The 20,978-nt window shown below is 44.9% G+C and overlaps 1 protein-coding gene across 5 annotated transcripts in view; it reads left to right on the top strand.

Annotated features, from left to right (window-relative positions):
* CAPS2 (calcyphosine 2) overlaps positions 1 to 20,978 on the top strand; it is a 118,894-nt gene that overhangs the window by 2,512 nt on the left and 95,404 nt on the right. For all 5 annotated transcript variants that reach the window (XM_088452475.1, XM_088452472.1, XM_088452474.1 and 2 more), the window contains 3 exons: positions 3,756 to 3,844; positions 7,968 to 8,011; positions 12,823 to 12,868. In XM_088452475.1, coding sequence (XP_088308601.1) covers positions 3,767 to 3,844; positions 7,968 to 8,011; positions 12,823 to 12,868 — 168 coding nt within the window. In that variant the 5' untranslated portion in view covers positions 3,756 to 3,766. The remainder of the gene's footprint in view (positions 1 to 3,755; positions 3,845 to 7,967; positions 8,012 to 12,822; positions 12,869 to 20,978) is intronic.

Here is a 20,978-nt window from a genome sequence, read left to right as displayed (position 1 = left end):
TCACCTTTCTGGAAACCGAGTCCCCAGATAGAATTCACATTACAAGTAGTAACGTAAAATTATTTTGTCTTAAACTGTTACTGTACACAGCTTTGCAATCTCCGGCTGATTGGGGATCTGAGCAGTGCGCACCAGGCTTGATCCCTTGTGAGCCCCTTGCGAGCCCTGAACACACTGTGCTAGAAATGGCTCAGTGTGTACAGGCTTCTATGGGATCTGGAGGTTGGGCCGATAGATATTAAACAGCACATATGTTGTTACCTCCCGATCCCGGCCGTTGCAGGAGTGTTATAAGCCATTTACCAGCTAACGGTGCTGCATACACACCTATGCAATCATCGGCCTGTTTGATCGACCCATGGATTGTATAGGTGTGTACCCAGCTTTACCTGCTACACCACTGAAGGAAAAAAAAAAATTAAATAGGGTTAGGTACGGGATGCCGGAGCTAGGGATCCCGGCAGTCAGAATTCTGACGCCGGCATCCCGACAGGGTTAGGATATCGCAGACTAGCTGGATTCCCCCATCAATAATTTGCTCCACAAGCAAGCTCCTCCAGTCCCATATGTCCAGCAGAAACTTTAATAAATATACCCCATGGTGGCAAATCTACTGTGAAGATGCTGGAGGTAGACACATGCCGACTGCAGTCCCATCGCTGTCCTCAGCCGTCACGCGGGCCCTTCCCCATGATGAATGTAATAAGGATATATAAAATGTTCCCACAAATTTATACTCCTTTGAATAAACAGCAGCCACCAGCAAAATAATTTAGGTTATCGGTGTAAGGATACAGTTTTGGGTGCAGGGTTAGGGGTTTAAGGATACAGTATTGGTTGCAGGGTTAGGGCTGTAAGGATACAGTATTGGTTGCTAGGTTACAGCTGTAAGGATACATTATTGGGTGCAGGGTTAGGGCTGTAAGGATACAGTATTGGTTGCAGGGTTAGGGCTGTAAAGATACAGTATTGGGTGCAGGGTTAGAGCTGTAAGGATACAGTATTGAGTGCAGGGTTAGGGGTGTAAGGATACAGTATTGGGTGTGGAGGGGTTAGAGGGTAAAGGGTATTGTATTAAGAGCAGAGTTAGGGGGGGTATGGGTACAGTAGTGTAGTGTTCACTCTAGCTCCGGCTGGAGTCAGTGTTTTTTTTTGTTTGGGCCACTAAAAAATGCATACATTATTTTGCAACTAAAATTTTATAATCGATAAAAAGTATAGGACTTATGAAAGATAAAAATCACATTTTAAATATGGCATAACTAAACCCTTAACATTGTATATGATCACAAAAACACTATAAAGGTAAACTTTTTTTTTTATACAAATCAGATGCGTAACAGTGCATGTTTTCCAGATTTCCTCCTCTCTATCAAAAGTAAAAAAAGAAAATACTTCACCTTGACAATTTTTAAAATGTGTCTGCCAGTAATATAGACATCTTTACAATAGGTATGACATCATACTTATTATAGACATTCTTTGAAAATAGTAACTTTTTATCACGATCAAAAAAAAAAGTATAATGACTTTCATTATTATCTGAAATGTGTGTAAAAGCAAAAATGCCATTAATAGACATACATTATGTTAATATCAACCTAGTACTAAAGTTAGGAGGTACCAGTAAGAGCCATGTTGACATATTGTACCTAGATTTTATATGTTGACATTTTAACCATGTTGAAATGTCGACATTCAATATATAGGTAACTGCACATAGGGGCAGATTCAATTAGCTGCAAGACCACGGCCAGCGGGACCCGCTGACAGAATGAAGATGATGGTTGTTCAGTGTGTATAAACAACTGTCATCTGCAGATCACTTGATCTGCATATATATATATATATATATATATATATATATATATATATAGCTAGGTGTGTACCCAGCTTTATTGAATGACTTTAGCACCTGGGTTTAACACCCGGATCTATTCAAATCCTTTGCAACTTGCACATGCGGTAAGCTCATGGTTGCCGACTTTCTGGTCGGCAGGGCAGGGGGGCGTGGCCGGCACAAGAAGGTATGGATACACAGATGACGGACGTTTGTGGACGGGACGGGGCCACGCGATCTCGTCATTTTGGCCCCGTCCCCGCTACACAATGCCTATATTACAGGCATTGTTAAGCAGGAGGTGGGGCCAGAATTACAAGATTCAGAGTGAATTGCATTACTTTCAGGTAATTGTGAGGGGGTGGGGGCCTGCGGCCGCCTGGAGGCTTTCCTGCCTTTCTGGGGGGTTGGGAGGCTCCCGGCTGAATCAGTAGGGTAGGCAAGTATGGGTAAGCTAAAGCTCTTTAACTCATCGATCCCGGGTTAAGTGGTTAAGCATCTGGAGCTGTGGACTTAACCCATGCAGTAAGCCCCAGAGGGTACACTTAGCGCATATTTTTCTTCACAGCTCCTGAAGCTACAATGAATAATTTGCACGGGGTAGTCACAGTAATTGAATAGCTAAGGGCAGAGCTGCAGCCACACGGTAAGTCCCACAACTATCTGAATCTGCCCTATGGTTTAACCTGCAGTTAAAATATAGGCATGTAGACATTTTGACTATATCAATACTGGTAACAGCACCTCATTTAACATGCAGTCAAAATATAGGCAGGGTCTACATACATTTATTTATCGCAACTATGAAGGGGCTTAGCGTCATTGTGATGGGGTTTAGCGCAACAGTCTCTACAATTGATTTGTGGTGTGGCACATGATGGGCACGCAGTTAGTCAGTGCATATTTCACTAGCAGGGGGGCAATGATTTTTATTATTTGACATTTAGAAAAATATAACTGTATGGTGACATGACAGGATCATTGTATGCGCAGTGCTCTTCCCTCAGTAGGAAATGTGTGGCAGTCCAGCTGTTGTAGAACTACACATGCCAGCATACCCTGCACAGTTTTAGCATGCCCTGACAGCAAATCTGTTGGAAGGCATGCTGACATGTGTAGTTCCACAGCAGCTGGAGTACCACTGGTTGCCTACCCCTGTTCTACACATATCTTGATATGACAATTAGGGCAATATGGCTAACATTCAGGATCACTGTTGGTGCATGCACAGTTCTCTTCCCTCAGTGGGACACTTGTACATTTAGCCATTATGACTGGTCATTATTATTTATTATTTTATCTGTCTGAAGTATGACATTCCGACATATGTCCATTATGACTGGTCACCATTTATTATTTTATTTGTCAACATTGGGAGTCCCAGGGAAAGGCTCAACATTTAACTAGTAGTTGGGAAGGAATCGGTATGAAATACAGACAGAGGAGATGCCAGCTGTCAATACACTGAGAGCGGCATTGCGATGGGGGAACGGTATAATGTTCCCCTGTCCTATTTACACTCTAACCCTCTTTTTTTGTACCCTCATCCTAACCCTCCCTACCCCGCACGCTAACCCTCCGGTAAATGCCTAAACCTAACCCTCCCCCTAAGTGCCTAACCCTAACCTCCCCCCTCCCAGCAGCTGATACTTACCTTGCTCTGATCTTCTTACGATCGGGATGCCGGCTGCCGGGATTTCAGTGGCGGCATCCCCAGTCATTCCGACAGCCGGTATCCCGATCGTCGGGATATTAACTACATCCCGTTGAGAAAAGTGGTACAAAATAACAAGAAAGTTTGTATTTCCTTTTAAAACATTTTTAAATAACAGTACAAATGACCTTTCTTGAATCCTTTAATGCTATACGACATATATTAATGTATGCTAATGATATTTATTTTGTTTTATTTCAGTACATTTCAAGATGAATTTGGAGATAAAAGGAGTAGCTGCCACTCCTAGAGGTCAAACTGATCTCCCATCCAAAAAATCTCCTGCTAAGGTACTTATAATAAGATTTTTGCTGTAATATTTTTATATAGCATATAACTATGCTTTATGCATATTCTAAATACATGATATGTAAAACTGGTAACACTGTGCTATAGAAATGGGATGAGTGATTCAAATGGTTGGTTGTGTGATGAAAAGTTAGGATTGGTGCTGTGCCAGTGTGGTTGAGTCTGTAGAACTAGGCAAGTAGCGTCAAAAACGGGCTTTGTTTTCGGCATCGGCGAAAGCTGAAGTTTTTCGACAAAAATGGCAAACAGATGAAAATGGAGAAAAAAAACTGTAGAAAAGTCTTCTCCATCCCAGACCAGTAGAAAAAAATTGCAAAATCTTTATTTTTTGCTAGAAATGAAGGGATTTCTTTCAGAACCCTTTGGACAACCCCCCCCAATGATAAATGACCCCAAAAATGTATCATAAATTGCCTGCTTTGGCGAAAAAACAACCGCGCAGTGAAAAAAAAAATAAATACATTGAAAATGATAGCATTGAGAATAAAATTGCTTTCTATATGACATATTGCTCCCCTAAAGCTTCATTCTGTTGCCTGATGCAATGACATTGGAGCACAATTTTCAAGTAAGGCAATGGTGGTGCCCAGGGGAGACATTTTTTTATATTCCTCACTAAAGTGAAACAATTAGTTGGTTCTGGCCATTTGATTCAGTTCAATGTGAGGTCCCACTGGGTGTACTTCTGGGTGTTACAGTGATACCACTTTCACACAGAAAAACCTCAAAAATCCGGCTTTTACCTGGCATTTAATGCACAGGTTTTTTTGCCAGTCCCAGCCTGTACCCCTCTTCACACAGAAAGCAAATAGCTGGGTCAAGCATTTGGACTCAATAATTTGCGGATCAACTTAGTTATTTCTTTCAACCCGAGTCGCAATTCCCGTAAAAACCAGGGTCGAAGTCTCGTGAATTTTGACCCCGGTTGACCCTTTCACACAGAAAAAGCACTTGTGTTGATCTGCAAACTACCGGATCCAAATGCTTGACCCGGCAATTTGCTTTTCTGTGTGAAAGGTGCATATTAAAACATTGCTTATTTTTGCTATTCGGTTCAAAGAAAAATAAACAATGTTTCTTACCCATAACATCTCGTGGAGTGTTGTCGCGCAAGACTACTACTAGACCTCGTATTGCATTATCCTCTAAGGGCTTTTTATTAACATTGCTCAAACCAACCAAACTGCAATTAATAGCTTGCTAAGTCCAAGTTAAGCTTGGTACACACTGATACATGTATCTGCTGCCCGTCGGGCAGTGTGTATCCGCGATATGTCGGTGAATGTCGGCGTTCACAGACATATCGCATTGGCTGTGTTGCACAGCCGATGGACAGATATTTCTGCAGACATATCTGTCCATCGGCAGGAGTGTACGGGCGGGCGGCAGACCGCCCGTACACACACAGCGGCAGCTGCAAGGATGGGGCGGGACACGCCCCCCGCCCGCCTGGACACGCCCCCTGGTCGCCGGGACCTGCGGGCAGGCACAGATGATGGTTGTTCAATGTGTACGAACAACCATCTTCTGCAGATCACTCGATCTGCAGATATATCTGTATAGTTTGTATCCACCTTAAGATGAAAGCAACTCTCTGATTGTTTCTTATCATTTGATCACAGATTAATGGCTTAAATAACCATCAACAAACTTGCAAAAATGTGAGCAGCAATGTATTTAGTTTTGTGCTTATTTGTCTGTCTAGAACATTCGGACTTCCTGCAGCTGTGGAACTACATATCCTAGCATGCCATGTCACAGTTTTAGCATACCCTAATAGCAAAACTGTGGCAGTGCATGCTGGGTAGTTCCACTGCAGCTGGAGGGCCACATGTTTGATAGCCCTGGTCTAGAACCTTGGCTGCATGCCCTCATATGGTAACTGTGATTGGCATTTTTGGGGTGGATTCTATTAGCTGCAAGTTGCTCTTGCAGCAGCACTGCAGCTCACCCCCTTCGTGGCCCGATCTCGTCTTGGACTTGCCGTTCTTTGTATACAGCCCTATGGGGCTATGAACAATAGTCAGCGAGTCTGGATGTACCGTAAGTATGGCAAATAGACACACTTAAGGTGTTTACACACTAGACAATATTATGAGTGTCCACTTAAGATAACGATGCTGATGCGTGTACCCGAAGGTCGTCCGTCGTATCTTCAGATCATACCTGCAGCAGGTAAGCTTTGGCAATTTTGTACACGATCCGCGGCATATCGTTCAGTGTTTATGCTGAACGTTATGTCGTTCGGACCTGCATGATGCCAACGTCATTACTTGACACAGATGCATGGATGAATCAGTAAGCCAAAGGCTTTTCACAGCCGGTCCTGGTTGTGAAAATATAGGGGACAAATGATGTAGGGGTCCCCTATATTTAGCACAACCAGCACTGGGCTCATCCGGTCCTGGTTTTGGAAACACAGGGGAGGAAAAGAGTAGGAGTTCCCTGTATTATCCATAACCAGCACTGAACTCTTTCTTCTTTTGAAGTCAATAGTGAGAACCGCTCATTGGCTGAGAGGCAGAAGGCTCGTCTCTCTCAGCCAATGAGCGCTCAGCACCGGGATTTCGATAGTGAAATCTCACCGCTGAGTGGACATTCTGGTACTGTCCTTGGAGGACAGTACTGTGTTGGTGGCTCGGGTCAATTCGTTTTTGGTTTTGCAAAGACCGTGGATGGCTACTTGGAAAGAAGAGGACATGATCTACGCGAGGAAGAGGTGATTATGGATTTCTTTTTTACAGTTATCTGTGGATTTCTACTTGGACAAGTGGACGTGAATGGCTGGAGGGGTCCGCCCACACAGGGTAAAAGAAATAGTAAGTGTGATCTCACCTATGGGCTGCCTTGTGAACAGAGCTCAGGTAAGGCTAACGAGGCAGACCAGTCAGGCTGCCAAAAAAGACAGTTCAATTGGGACTGTGGCATCTACAGAGACCAGTGTGCCAGGAGGCCAGTGGGGGCCAGGAGGCCAGTGTCCATACCTGCAGGAGGCATGAAGGACTTTGGGCCTGATTCAGACCCGCTGTTAAGCGGCTGCTCGTTCACTCCGAGCGATGTTCGCACATCTGTGCATGCATATGGGTCATAATGCACATGCGCCAACCAGTCAGTGCGGTCGGAAATAGTTTGTTCGCAAAATTGCGAGTGCCTGCTAATTTGGGTGGCAGGATGAGGCATTTGTCGGTGGTAACAGGGGAAGGTGCTTGAAAACGGGGAGTGGAGATCCGAACGCAGGCGTGCCAAACGGTCAAAACGGGCGTTTTAAGGGTGTGCATAATTAACAAAGCAGCGTCATCGGCCACGTCACTTGGTTGTCTCTTAGCCTGAACTGTTCGCATGATTGCGGTAGGAAAATCGAACCACAAGCACTGCGAGCAGTTCAGACGCCTTTCGATGTACTCGATTAATCTAATAAATAGCGGAGATGATGTATGATGCGAGCGGCCAGGGGCCGTCTTTACAAAATAGTGAGCGCATGTTTCGTTTGCTCGCTCAGACAAAGAGGCGTCAACCGACCGCAAAGAGCGAGCGCTCAATTTAAATAGCCGGCCCCTTTTTCTGAACGAGCGAGTGCAAATAGCGTCCGGCTCTGAATCAGGCCCTTTGTGTGAAGGCCAGGAGGCCGTGTTTATAACTGTGAGAGACAGGACTGAGACTGTGTTACATTTGTAGACTACAGATGTGTCCTCTTGCATCTTTTCCGATCACGCTACAAACGTGTGCATGCATTGCGCCATGTGATTAACCGCGGTGCGTGCGCCATACTACGCAATGCCGTGCACTGCGTTCGCACCATGTGCCATGCGTGGTTCGATTTGCCACAGAAGTGGCAAAGATGCAAGAGGACACATTTGTAGCTGTCCATAATAGTCCGCGTTCAAGAAGTGTGTTAGTGCGCTGAATGGGGCATAGGTGTTTGTCATTTTTTGTTCCTGCATGCTGACAGTAAAGCTCCATTTATTTTCATTTAAACCTGAAAAGCTACATGTGGACCCTTGTTATGCACCTAGGCACTGCACCACTGACCCGCCTGCCGAGCTAAATTACACCAAGTTATTACAATTAATATACAGTATATGTATGTTTTTTTCATTGCTGCAGGGTTGGCGCCCACAGTCGCAGTATTCTGACACACGACCAAATGAGTAAGTACATGGCTGGCTTGTTAATTTTTTTACATGAGACATTTGAATGAAATTTTGACTACTGGAAAATATAGAAACTACATTTAACATATGTGAGATAGACATTGATTACATGTAACATGGCTAGATATTGATTATGTTTAACATGGCTAGTGTCATTTAAATGTAACAAATAGCTGATATGTGCTATTTGCATCAGATTACTAATTATGATTTATATACGTAGTTATTCAGGTTTTGCATAGTACATTGTCACTGGTGATATTTTTTGTTGATTTGTTATAAAGGAACAGCCCTGCAATAGTTAACACTTGGTTATTTTAACCTCTTCCCTGACGAGGTTGCATTAGATGTGACCACGCCAGCTTGGATTTTCCCTGACATGGCTGCATCTGATACGACCAGTCAGAAACTCCCAACAATCTTGGTGGGACCACCGGCCCCTCTGCACCTGCGGATCCTTCCACAGTGTGTATATCAGGGCTCGACAAATTCTGGGGGCCAGGTCGCCATGGCTACCAGATTTTGCTGTCTGGCTACCAGATTTTGCAGTGAGGGAGGAAGCAGATCCTCATCAGCTCCGGCGGAGATTCGCGCCTATAGTATTGTGGTGTTCATATCATGCACAGGAGTGCATGTGCTGAGTGTCGCCTGCGGTGACTGCTGTGCCTCTGTCCGTCCCAACCTGCACTGACGACTCCTGTCCATCCTGGCCTACTTTGATCCCTGCTGTCTATCCCAGCCTACGCTGATCCTCCTGTTCGTCATGGCTGTCTACTGTCTCCTATCTCCGGTAGTAGGGTCTATGGACCTCATTCAGAGCCGGTCGCACAGAGAGTGCGGTTGGTCTGAATGAGGGGAGGACGTCTTGAATTTTCAAGACGTCCTCCTTTGCGGTGGTAAGGCTGTGGGTTAACACCCACAGCCTTACGACCGCCTAAGGTGATGGTCGCGATGGTCAAGACCATCGCAACCATCGGGGCTAACGACGAGACCCTAGGGTAGGGTCTCCCTTGTCGTAAGCCCCGGAGAGCTTTCGGCTCTGTCTGAGCCGGAAGCTCTCCACTGACATCACTAGTGATGTCAGTGGGGCCGCCCCCAAACGGTAGGCGTTCCCATGGGAACGCCCCCGTTTGGGCTGCCACCCCCCCGGCCCGCCTTCCAAACGGGGCGAGCTGTCAATCAACATCGACAGCTCGCCCCCTTTGGATCGAGACCCGCTACGACCGGCGCTGTCGGTCGTAGCGGGTCTCACACATGCACACGACGGCGCCGTCGTGCGCATGCTCTGTGGGGGGCCATCGACCCGGTCCGAGCGCATCGGCGCTAACGACCGGGTCTGAATGACTCCCTATGTGTGGCCAGGGATTGCGGAGCGGCTTCAGAGGGATAGTGGCATGACCACGAGGGGGGTTTTGTTGTACTTTCTGGCACCATTATTTTATGTGAAATGTGGTCCGTTATTACTGGAGGGTGAGGGGTGGAGCAGGGGAGCTTTGCAGAGCATTGAGGAGGCCTCCATTTTACTGTATCCATTCAACTGTGACCATCTTGTGGACTAGTATTGTGTGCATAACACACAGAGCTGTGCTCCTCACTCACTTGTTGGGGGGACTGTGGTCTGGCTCCTAGATTTTAGAAAAATTTCTCAAAACCTGGCTTTGTCAAGCCCTGGTGTATGTATATGTATATACACACATATATAAATATATATATATATATACACGCATATAAATGTGTGTATGTACAGTATATATACAGATGTGTCCCCATACATGTTACTGTCTTGCGCAGTAAACAGCCCTTCTAGTCGCGCCATGCCGTTGCGTGACTCTGTACCGCCGAGCGTCTTTTAGTGCGACTTTCTACCTTCAAAAGCGTCTTATTTGCACAGCAATGTGAATAGGATGCACAAGCAGCCTCTGCACAGCCGTTGACAATGTAACGTAATATTTTGCATGCACATATACCCGCAGTCGCACACAGAATATAGACATGCCGCATATTATTTTAATCAGCAGAAGCTGCTTGTGCTAGGCGCTTCCGAGTCACACAGCGCTCACACGTTTTGTTTAATGTGACATGTAGCGCACGGAGGCAAGATTTGGACACATCTGTATATGGTAACTGATTTTTGTTTTATATAGGTATTACTATGAAAGCTAATTTCATGGACCATTTTGATTATCAGTCATCGATGGTAGTGGGAGTATAGGCAATCAGATTCTGCTTCAAGAATCCTCTGAATGTAGGGTTTGGAATGTTAAGAAGTCATTCTAGATACCGATTCACAATTTTACAGGCAGCAAATGAAGGGTATGGTGAACTATTATTATGTAGCAGGAACAGGTAATGTTAGTTAATAGCCTGAATGTTGCATTTTGCACCAGCTGCAAAAGCAGTGCAGTTAATTTCCTGGGAAATCTAGGTAAAGTACCAAATGTGAGAACACATATTTACAGTAATGGGAGGATCTTCTCTGAGAATCAAATGTTTAAGTCTTTCAGATGAAATAATGAAGATTTGATCATGGCTAGGGCCTGATATCAAGCCATAATCAAGGACAACACTTAGATTCTGCACATGATCATAGTGTGACAATACTGATCCCCCAAACTTAAGCGCAGTTGGTTGACCTAGCTGCTGTCTGGTAATTTTCATGATAAGCTCCCTTCATGTGGATATTTGTTTCATTAGGATTCAACCTACTCCTTGAGGACTATATTGGCCTCTTAGGACCTGGAGCAATGGGCAGGTGCAGCTGAGTGTCACCTGCATAGCGATGTTATTCCAGGCCATGACATCCGATTATTTCATACAAAAAGCATGATAGATATAATAGAGGCATGTGGAACCCCGCATGACAGGAGCATTGGTGCAGATTACCCCTGAAACCACTCTCTTTGACCTGCCAGTGAGATACTATTTGAATCAACTAAGTACTGTGCCAACCAGTGCACAGAAATTCTTCAGATGCTCTTTTAAAATCCCATGGTCCACCGTAGCAAAGAGCATTGTACTATTTTGGCAAATCAATTGCATCAATACACTATATTTGAAAGCCTATATGAGTCCAGTTCACAAGTGTGGGATGTAATCCTAGGGTAATTTAAACGGGATGTAGTTAAAACTACGATCGGGATGCCGGCTGATGAAATCCTGGCTGTGGGAAGGGGGGGTCAGGCTTAGGCACTAAGGGGGGAGAGTTAGGTTTAGGCACTATCCGGGAGGGTTAGGGTGCGGGGTAGGGAGGGTTAGGTTAGAGAAAAGGTGGGTTAGGGGGTGAAGGGGGGAAGGATAGCATAGTTACTTATCCCCTGCCGGGATCCTATGCAACGGGATGCCGCTGTCGGTCAAAACTACTCTTGAGAGGTCAGAATACTCGCATTCACAAGCCTGGAAACTTCTCTTATACTATTATTATTACAACCTAGATGGAGAATAGCTTATCAACAAAACTCATAGTAACCTACTTTGATTGAGAATGGGCAGCATCAGGCTGTAGACATGCTGGTCTGGAAACCCTCTCTACTGAGCTGAGCTGGTCTGTTGTTTGCTGCCATAATCTCACTCAACAGGAACTCTGACTACTTACGGGTGGTTGTGTACTTCTTCAATGCTTGATTCAATTCAGCTTATCCTCTTTCATGCAAGTCATCTGCCAATTCTTTTCAAACCTGAGACCTTTCTTCTCCAATACTGCATGCGTAATGCTACGTTACAGTGTTAGCGTCTGTGGCACGGTAACGTAGTGTTTTGCATGCAGATAAACCCTCAGTAGCACACAGAACATAGGCATGCCGCATATCATTTTAATCAGCAGAAGCTGCTGTTTGTGCATTCTACCTGTATCACTGTGAACAAGATGCATTTGAAAGTAAAATGTCGCACCAGAAGACGCTCGGCGCTAACGGGTCACGCCACGACAAGGCGCAACTAGAAGGACTGTTTAACGCGCAAGGAGGCAAGATGTATGTGGACACATCTATGGCCCATACTTGAATACAAAATTAAGGGCCTGATTTTGAGGTGGGAGCAGGGTCAGACTTGCCCACAAGGGTACAGGGGAAATCCCAGGTGGGCCCTGCTGCCTGAGGGCCAACCCCTTCCTTTAGGAGTCAGAATCCGGACTGTGTACTGGAATTATACATTGCTTTTCTATTAGGGGGTCAGTTGGGTGTTTGATTGGCTTCTGTAGAAAGAAACTACACCAAAATTTGCATAATGGCTGCCAAGCATCTGTGGGGTCTTGTCACCCCCCCTTGTAGCTGACCAACCCCTTAAGCATAGGCCCCTACCATTGCATTCTCCCGGTGGGCCCTTCATGCTCCAGTCCGACACTGGGTGGGAGTAAACAAAAAAGGAGTAAGTAACTGTGTACCTGGGCAAAACCATGTTGTACTGCAGGTGGGACAAATTTAAAATGTGCAGAGAGATTGATTTGGGAGGGGTGTGCTCAAACTCACTTCTAAATTGCAGTGTAAATATAAAGTTGTCCTGTATTTGTGGGCTACATGAAAAAAGCAGCCAGTATTTACCCTGCATGCAAATTTTTTTTTTATTTGCACCCCTTCTTTTGCAACATGGTTTTGCCAAGTTGCACAGTTATTTGCTTTTTTCTTGCTTTACTCCCATCTCTGAATCAGGCACGTTTTATGCCCAGCAGAGGGAGTAACTGACTGTATCTGTAATGTATGCTCAAACTCTCCACAAATTGATACCTGTTATGTGAATGCTTCTATACATTATTATTTTTTAATTCCAAATTAAGGTGTCATAATTTTTATTAAACGATAACACTTTTATTCCAGAGTACCTTGCCTTGACCTTGGAAAACTTGGCGATTCTGATGATGAGGTAAATATACTGTAGGACAAAATTTTTTTCATCAGAAGTATTTTTATCTTTACCAAAGTAAAACTTATATAGTATTTACTAACTAGGTTTCGTGAGTAATCCAAATGGGATGCAGTCAGGAAGTCGACGGTCGAAATGCCGACCACCGGCTTCCCGACTGTCAAATCCTGAGAAGGTACTAATGACAGGCGTCGAAATCCCGACGCCTGTCACTCGACCTACGCTGTGAGTCCGACACCCGGCATACAGAACAAAGGTAAGCTGGCCGCGGATGGCTGCGTGCGGGGGTGGGTGGGTGGTGGTTAGGTTTTAGGGTTCCCGGGGGACTTAGGGTTAGGCTTCCCCCCGGGAGAGTTAGGTTTAGGCTAGGGGAAAAGGGGGATAGCGTTAGGCACCCCCCAGGGGGATGTTAGGGTTAGGCACCCCCCCTGGAAACTTAGGTTTAGGCTGCGGGGAAGGGGGGGTTAAGTTTAGGCACTTAGAGGGGGGTTTGGCACCTCTAAAGGAGGGTTAGCGTAGGGGGTAGGGTTAGCGGCACTTACCCAAATTAACGATCGGGATCTTCACCCCTGCTGGGCTTCCACTATCGGGATTAGAACTGCCAGCCATGCAGCCGGCGGTATTACATACTGATTCCATCCAAATAGGTATGTTTTTATTTAATTTCAAAGAATGATAATGCTGTAAATATAATCTCTATATTTTATTTTATTCCTCTTTTTTATAATTTGGTACTTTTTTTTTATTAATATTTTTATTACCATTATTACTGTTAATATTATTATATATATATTTTTTAATGTGGATAAGTCTTGGTTAGTACAGTATGATCTAAAGCTTTCAATGTATGCTGGACCAAGTAGATTTACTTCCTGATATAGTTCTATCCAGCACTGCCCTGGGACTTAACTCATCTGGAGCAACTCCATATGACATCACTGGAGTGGTATCACAGAATTCCGTGTCTAGATGAGGAAGCAGCACTTTGTGCTGTGATCAGACACCCAGATCCTGAACCAAATTAAATGGGGCTTTTTTATGTAATCTCCAGATTAGTGCTCAACAGAAAGGAAGATGCTGAGAATCAATTTGTTGCCCATCAGAGGTGCATGTAAGGGAGGGGCTAATCTAGAGAAAACAACAATACTCCCTCAGCACTCTGCAATGGCCTAGTAAAAAGAGACATGCAACTTGCCTAATAATAAAATGCAAAGGACTAATGGGGAACAACCACTAGCAGACTTTGAAACGACTGCATGATTACAACATTGTAATTGTGCAGTCGTTTCACAGTCTGTGCTGTGCCTACACTGAACGATCAATCGTTCAGTGTAGTCGCATCAATCATCCCCTAACATGCTCATCCTGCCGTTATCGTCAGGTTGACCAGCATGTTCGGGCGATGGTTGATGTCGGAAACGACCAACCGGAGCACGCATCGCTGGTCGTTTCTGACATTAATGTGCACGATTCATGAGCGATTCATGAGTGATTGAACGATATCATTATCATTCAATCGCTCATAGAAATCGGCAAGTGAATGTGCGCCATTAGTTATACACATTTGCAAACCTACCTAGACACTGCAAAAATTTTAATTCATGCACTCTTTATCTCCCGCATTGATTATTGCAATAGTCTTCCCAAAAACAAACTTTCACCTCTACAATCCATTTTCAATGCAACTGCGAGGCTGATCTGCCTCACTAAACGCCCATCGTCTGCTGCTCCGCTTTGTCAGACCCTCCATTGGTTACGTGTATTCTACCAAATCTATCTAAATTCCTGGTCCTAGAAACATTAAAATCGAGGAGTATTTTCCTTCCATAACGTAGGTGCCCACTAAGAAGGGAAGACGAAAACCAGCATTCCTTGACTTTAAGCACGCTGAATTGAATAGCTTCGGGATGTCCCTCCTGGGGCTAGTCAGCATGGTATTGAATTGAGTGGCGGTCATAATATTTTCTCTTTTGACACTTTCATATCATACCGACCATAGGCCAACGTTCCTGTGTGACTGGATTATACAGCCCACCAAGAACTTCTGCAATCTGGTTTGACCAATATGCAATATTTAGTACATCTCAAATTCTGCACATCAATGCTTGTTTCCCTATAGATTGTAAGCCTACATGCAGGGCCCTCTTATCTTTTTGTCTCTCTTTAATTGCCCAGACTTGTTTTATTGCTATTTTGTTCCCAATTGCAAAATACAACCAAATATGCTGACACTACATAAGTAACTGTAAATATATATATATATATATATATATATATATTATAGAGAGAATTTTTTGCTCCTTCATAGCAGCCCTTACTATGGGTTAGTAACTCATTCCTCCAGGATTTTTTTTATTCCAAATGTGCCTCCACCCACCTGGCGTATATAGGCTAGCCTCTTCTCTCCCCCTTTGTTTTTTTGCCCTGTCTCTTAGCTAGAGTGTGGGACTCTATTGTTTCTTCCGAAAGGGCTTACCTCTGGTTTATTGCCCAGCAATGCACCTTCTGGAGCCGCAGTCTGTGGCAGGGTGGCACCCCAGGGGCTATTAGAAGGAAAAGGATCATTGTTCCTCCTCAGTTATGTGCAGTGCCAGAAGCAGAGAACCACAGCAGCGTAACAGTATGCTGGAACTGGACGTAAACAGATCCCAGCAGGCTTAGCGGTGTGGTGAGGCATTGTGACCAAGTACTAATGTAGGTCAGAGGGCAGTTAAAAATGACGCTGCACATAGGAAGGAGCTACTTCTGGCCTTCAGGCAGATGGACAAAGAGCCCCCACCCCAAACAGCTGGTCAGAGCCCAAGTGTAGTAATTCCTTACTAAGGGGTGCTTGGATGTAATATTTAGATAGAAAAGGGTTATAAATGCTAGCATATTTTATTCAACAGTGTGCCTGCAGTGATGGGACCTAAACACAAACCATCCAAAAAGAAGCATACAACAGCTTTTGCAGCATGTGTTAAATCAAATTATAGGCAGTAGAGCCTGTAATGCCTGCAGAGAGAGAGGAAAAGGATTCTATTCATGCATGTTCCTGTTAAAGAAACCTTCAGAGGAATTTAGAACAATACTAAAAACAAGAAATAAAAAAAAATATTTATTTCTAGCCTCAATAGATCTAAAGGATGCTTATTTTCACATTCCAGTCAACCGGCAACATCGAGCTACCTAAGATTATGGGGTAAGAGCCTGTTGACTGCAGGCATCGGCGAGTCCCGTGCGAGACTGCCCAATGTTTTAAAATAGTAATTTAAATGGAAAAATCAACCTGGTTTTGCCTTTTAAATGACTGACTTTAAAACATCGATTAGTCTCGCACGGGACTCGCTGATGCCTTCAGTCCGCAGGCTATTACATATATCCCTCTGTGTCCTAGGAAACCATTTCCAATTTACATGCCTTCCATTTGGCTTGATGTCCTTTACGAGAACATTCACAAAGGTTCAAGTGACTCTCATGGCTCAGCAACAAAAGCAAGAAATATCAGTCTGGCCACATCTCAACAATATGCTAATTTCCGAAAAACAAGAGAGATGGTAAATTATGGATTAAACCAGACCATAGACTTTTTACATTTCCATGGCTGGATTCTAAATTGGGACAAAAGCCAACTAATACTTGAGCAGCAAATAAAGGGCCTGATTCAGAGCCGGTCGCTATTTGCGGTCGATCGTTCAACAAAAAGGGGTGGCTATTCAAATGAATCGTTCGCTCTTTGCGGTCTGTTGACGCCTCTATGTCTGAACGAGCGAACAAAACTTGCGGTTGTAATTTTGAAAAAGACGCCCCCTTGCCGCTCGCCCCATACGTCATGTCCGCTATTTATTAGATTAATCGAGTACATCGACCAGCGTATGAACTGCTCGCTATTCTTGTGGTTGGTTTTTCCTGCCACAAATTTGCGAGCAGTTCTGGCTATAAAATAACCCAGTGACGTGGTCAATGACGCTCCAGTATTAATTATGCACACCCTTAAAACGCCCGTTTTGACCTTTAAGCACGCCTGCGTTCTGATCTCCACTCCCCGTTTTCAAGCACCTTCCCCTGTTACCACCCACATACGCCTCATCCTGTCACTCATATTAGCAGGCATTCGCTATTTAGCGAACAAACGATTTTCAGCCGCACTGACTGGTTCGCGCATGCGTATTACGATCCGTACGCATGCGCAGTTGGGCAAACATCGCTCGGAGCGAACGAGTGGCCGCTTACGAGCGGCTCTGAATCAGGCCCAAAGTTCAAAGTTATACCGGTAGATACTTTAGAGTACGGAATTCCACTCTCAGAGGAAATTATATCCTCAACAATATACATAGGACCTCATTCAGGCCCGGTCGCAAGCGCTGAGCGCTGGCAACCGGGTCGATGTTTAGGTCCTGTGCACGTGCAGTGGCCGCACTGCGCGTGCGCAAGCCCTGGAGCAAGAGAGAAATTCTCTCACTCAGGAGCTCACTACAAAAGGGGCAGCTGTCGATGTTGATCGACAGCTCGACCCGTTTTGTAGGCGTGGCGGGGGGGTTGTTTCACAAATGGAGGCGTTCCTTAAGGAACGCCTGCCGTTTTGTGGGCGGCCACACAGACATCAGCAGTGATGTCAGCAGGGAGCTTCCTGCTCGATCAACCTTAGGGTCTTGTCGCAAGCCCCGATGGTCGCGATGGTCTTGACCATCGCGACCATCAACCTGGTCGGTCGCTAAAGCTGTGGGTGGCAACCCACAGTTTAGCTAGCGACCAGGAGGCCGCACTTAAAAAGTCAAGCGGTCGCCCTCATTCATAGCGAGCGCTCGCTTCTTGCGACCGCCTCTGAATGAGGGCCATAGTTCCATGTGCAAGATGGAGAATGAGAAAGCTACAGTGGAATATACTAGGAGTACAGATACAGAAAATTGCATCTACATAATCAAGTTTAGTTGGAGCAGTCCACAAAAACATCTCCGACTTAGTGGACAAGCGGAAAAAAAAAAATAGGTCAACTTCGCTATCGCAATGGAAGGATACTCTCTAACTAAGATGAGTGTCACGGTCTGGCTTTTATGTAGATCTGGCTCGGGACCCTTAGGAATGACTGATGTGCATAGGAAATGAGGTGGCTTGATAATATTTGGCTCATGGGTATGAACAGAATCTTAGGTACACTAGTGACAGTGTAGGAACCACAGACTTGTGATAAGCATGGATACTGGACTGGAACTGGAGTGAACAGACCAGTTCCACTGGGCAACCCCTCCTCTAGTGACCCCAGAAGGCCAGTAGACTAGATATACTCCAGGAACAAGGATGACCTCCGGAACTCAGAACAGTATAGTACAGGTAGATGGGATCTAAGAACTCAAGCCAGGAATCTGAGTATTATGTAGTCCGAGTTCAACTTGTGGAAGCTGCAACTCTGGTATTGCTCTGACACAAGACCTGGAACTGGAACTAGTGAGGAACTCAGAAACTGAGAGTCAGGATAAGTAGTACAGCTTACTGGACACCTTAGTGTACAGACCGTATACTGCATACTGAACCCTAGCCCTGGAGCCAAGACCCTTCTTTGTACCAGCCTAAGACAGTAACACACAGTGCAGGGAAACCAATACAGTCAGCACAATAGTATAACCTGATAACCTGGACACCACTAAGCACAGAGTAACACAGTATAAGTAATTTGCATGCACTGTCCCAGCAGTATGATGGACTGAAAACCACGACCCCGATTCGTGACAATGGGACTTCCCTCTGGTTTTTGTGTTCCTTCCGTTTCCTTCAATAACTCGTGCTTTGAAGAAAATCAGAAACGTGGAAGTGGTAGCAATATTACCATACTGGCATCCATAAGACCTTGCTATCCAACATATACATCAGTAACATTGGACCGTCAATGCAGAGTTACAGCAGGTCTGACCTGACTCAGAAGTTGTAACTCTTGTCGTATGCAGTGAGTACTCAAGCTGCAAATGCGTCACAGTGGCTAATTTATGCACACCCAGGAAACGGCGTTCAAACGGACAGGCACGCCTCCGGCCACTCCCCCGTCACCAACCCCAATCTGCTTGATTAATCACAGTGCGATCACAATACTGGACTGCGCACGTGCTCTGCGGTGAATGCGCAGAACACACCATCGTGCGATCTGCGTACGCTGTTGCAATTGCACTCTGTGATGAATCAGGCCCATAGTATGAAGTATTGATTGATTATTGACCTTCCCTGTATTCTGCTTGGGTACATCCCATAGTAAGGGCTGCCATGGAGGAGCAAAGAAGAAAATAGCGATTATATTCACCGATAATTCAGTTTCTTTGAGCTACTCCATGGCAGCCTGTGGATTACCCTCCCCAATTGTGTTTTTCAAGGAAGTAAGGAAAGACGCTCAAAAAGACAAATTGGAAGAGGAGGGGCTATCCTATATATACCAGGTGGGTGGTCTGTTTGGAAAAAACATTCTCTCTATTTCTTGGGAATGGGTAACTAACCCTTAGTAAGGGCTGCCATGGCGTATCTTGGAGAAACAGATATTTAGGTGAGTATAATTCGCTATTTTCGTAATATTGGAAATACACCATAGTAAACACAGAGCTGACCAGACTTTACTATTTGCCGCTTCCGGTTCTGGTCTGGAACTTCACTTTCTTAATTTGTACAGACAACTACAGCATTTTGCAATTAATGCTTTGCAGCTAATAACAGAGGAACATATTGTCAAGGAGACACTATAGCCCTTATTATGCGCTTTATGATGTTTGTTTCGTGCCTTTTTAAAATGGGGTTATTTTGCAGCCGGGACACCGGATATCCGGTGGCGTACATTTTGGATTCTTCACACATGTGATTTTGTTTGCCTAATTAGGTACACTATACAGCCATGGCTAAAAGTTTTGAGAATGACACAAGTATTGGTTTTCACAAAGTCTGCTGCTTCCGTTTTTATGATGGCAATTTGCATATACTGTACTCCAGAATGTCACGAAGAGTGATCAGATGAATTGCAATTAATTGCAAAGTCCCTCTTTGCCATGACAATGAACTTAGGGCCTGATTCAGAGCCGCTCATAAGCGGTCGCTCGTTCGCTCCGAGCGATGTTTGCCCAACTGCGCATGCGTACGGATCGTAATACGCATGCGCGAACCAGTCAGTGCGGCCGAAAATCGTTTGTTCGCTAAATAGCGAATGCCTGCTATTTTGAGTGACAGAATGAGGCGTATGTGGGTGGTAACGGGAAGGTGCTTGAAAACGGGGAGTGGAGATCCGAACGCAGGCGTGCTTAAAGGTCAAAACGGACGTTTTATGGGTGTGCATAATTAATACAGCAGCGTCATTGATCACGTCACTGGGTTATTTTGTAGCCAGAACTGCTCGCAAGATTGTGGTAGCAAAAACCAACCACAAGAATAGCGAGCAGTTCATACGCTGGTCGATGTACTCGATTAATCTAATAAATAGCGGACATGACGTAGGATGCGAGCGGCCAGGGGGCGTAGTTTTCCAAAAAACGACCGCATGTTTTGTACGCTCGTTCAGACCTAGAGGCGTGAACAGACCGCAAAGAGCGAACGGTTCATTTGAATAGCCACCCCTTTTTTCTGAACGAGTGAGCGCAAATAGCGTCCGGCTCTGAATCAGGCCCTTAATCCCCAAAACAATACTTCCACTGCATTTCAGCCCTGCCACAAAAGGACCAGCTGACATCATGTCAGTGATTCTCTCGTTAACACAGGTGAGAGCGTTGACGAGGACAAGGCTGGAGATCACTCCGTCATGCTGATTGAGTTAGAATAACAAACTGGAAGCTGTGAATGAACCTCTTGGAAGATTCACAGTGAAGCCATTTTCAGGATTATGAAACTCAATAAGGTGTAGTGAATCGATTGATCAAAAGTCAATTGATAATGAATTGTGAGGACAAGATGGCTCCTAGTTGAAATGTGACCTTGTGGGTTGAAATGTACTTGGCAAATTGCAGTCTTGAGGACTGATATTGCAGCCTTAATAGCTGGTATGCACTTGGCTAGTTGCAGTCTTCAGTACTTGTTAGCACTTAGTTAGTTGCAGCCTGAATAGCTGGAATGCACTTGGCTAGTTGCAGTCTTGAGGACTTCACCCAACTGCCAGTTAATGACAGGATTG

Source organism: Taudactylus pleione, unplaced genomic scaffold (assembly GCF_031769625.1).
Source record: "Taudactylus pleione unplaced genomic scaffold, aTauple2 ptg000038l, whole genome shotgun sequence".
Lineage (NCBI taxonomy): Eukaryota > Metazoa > Chordata > Amphibia > Anura > Myobatrachidae > Taudactylus > Taudactylus pleione.
The sequence above is the reverse complement of the archived record's forward strand: the minus strand, read 5'-3'. Positions and strand labels throughout refer to the sequence as shown.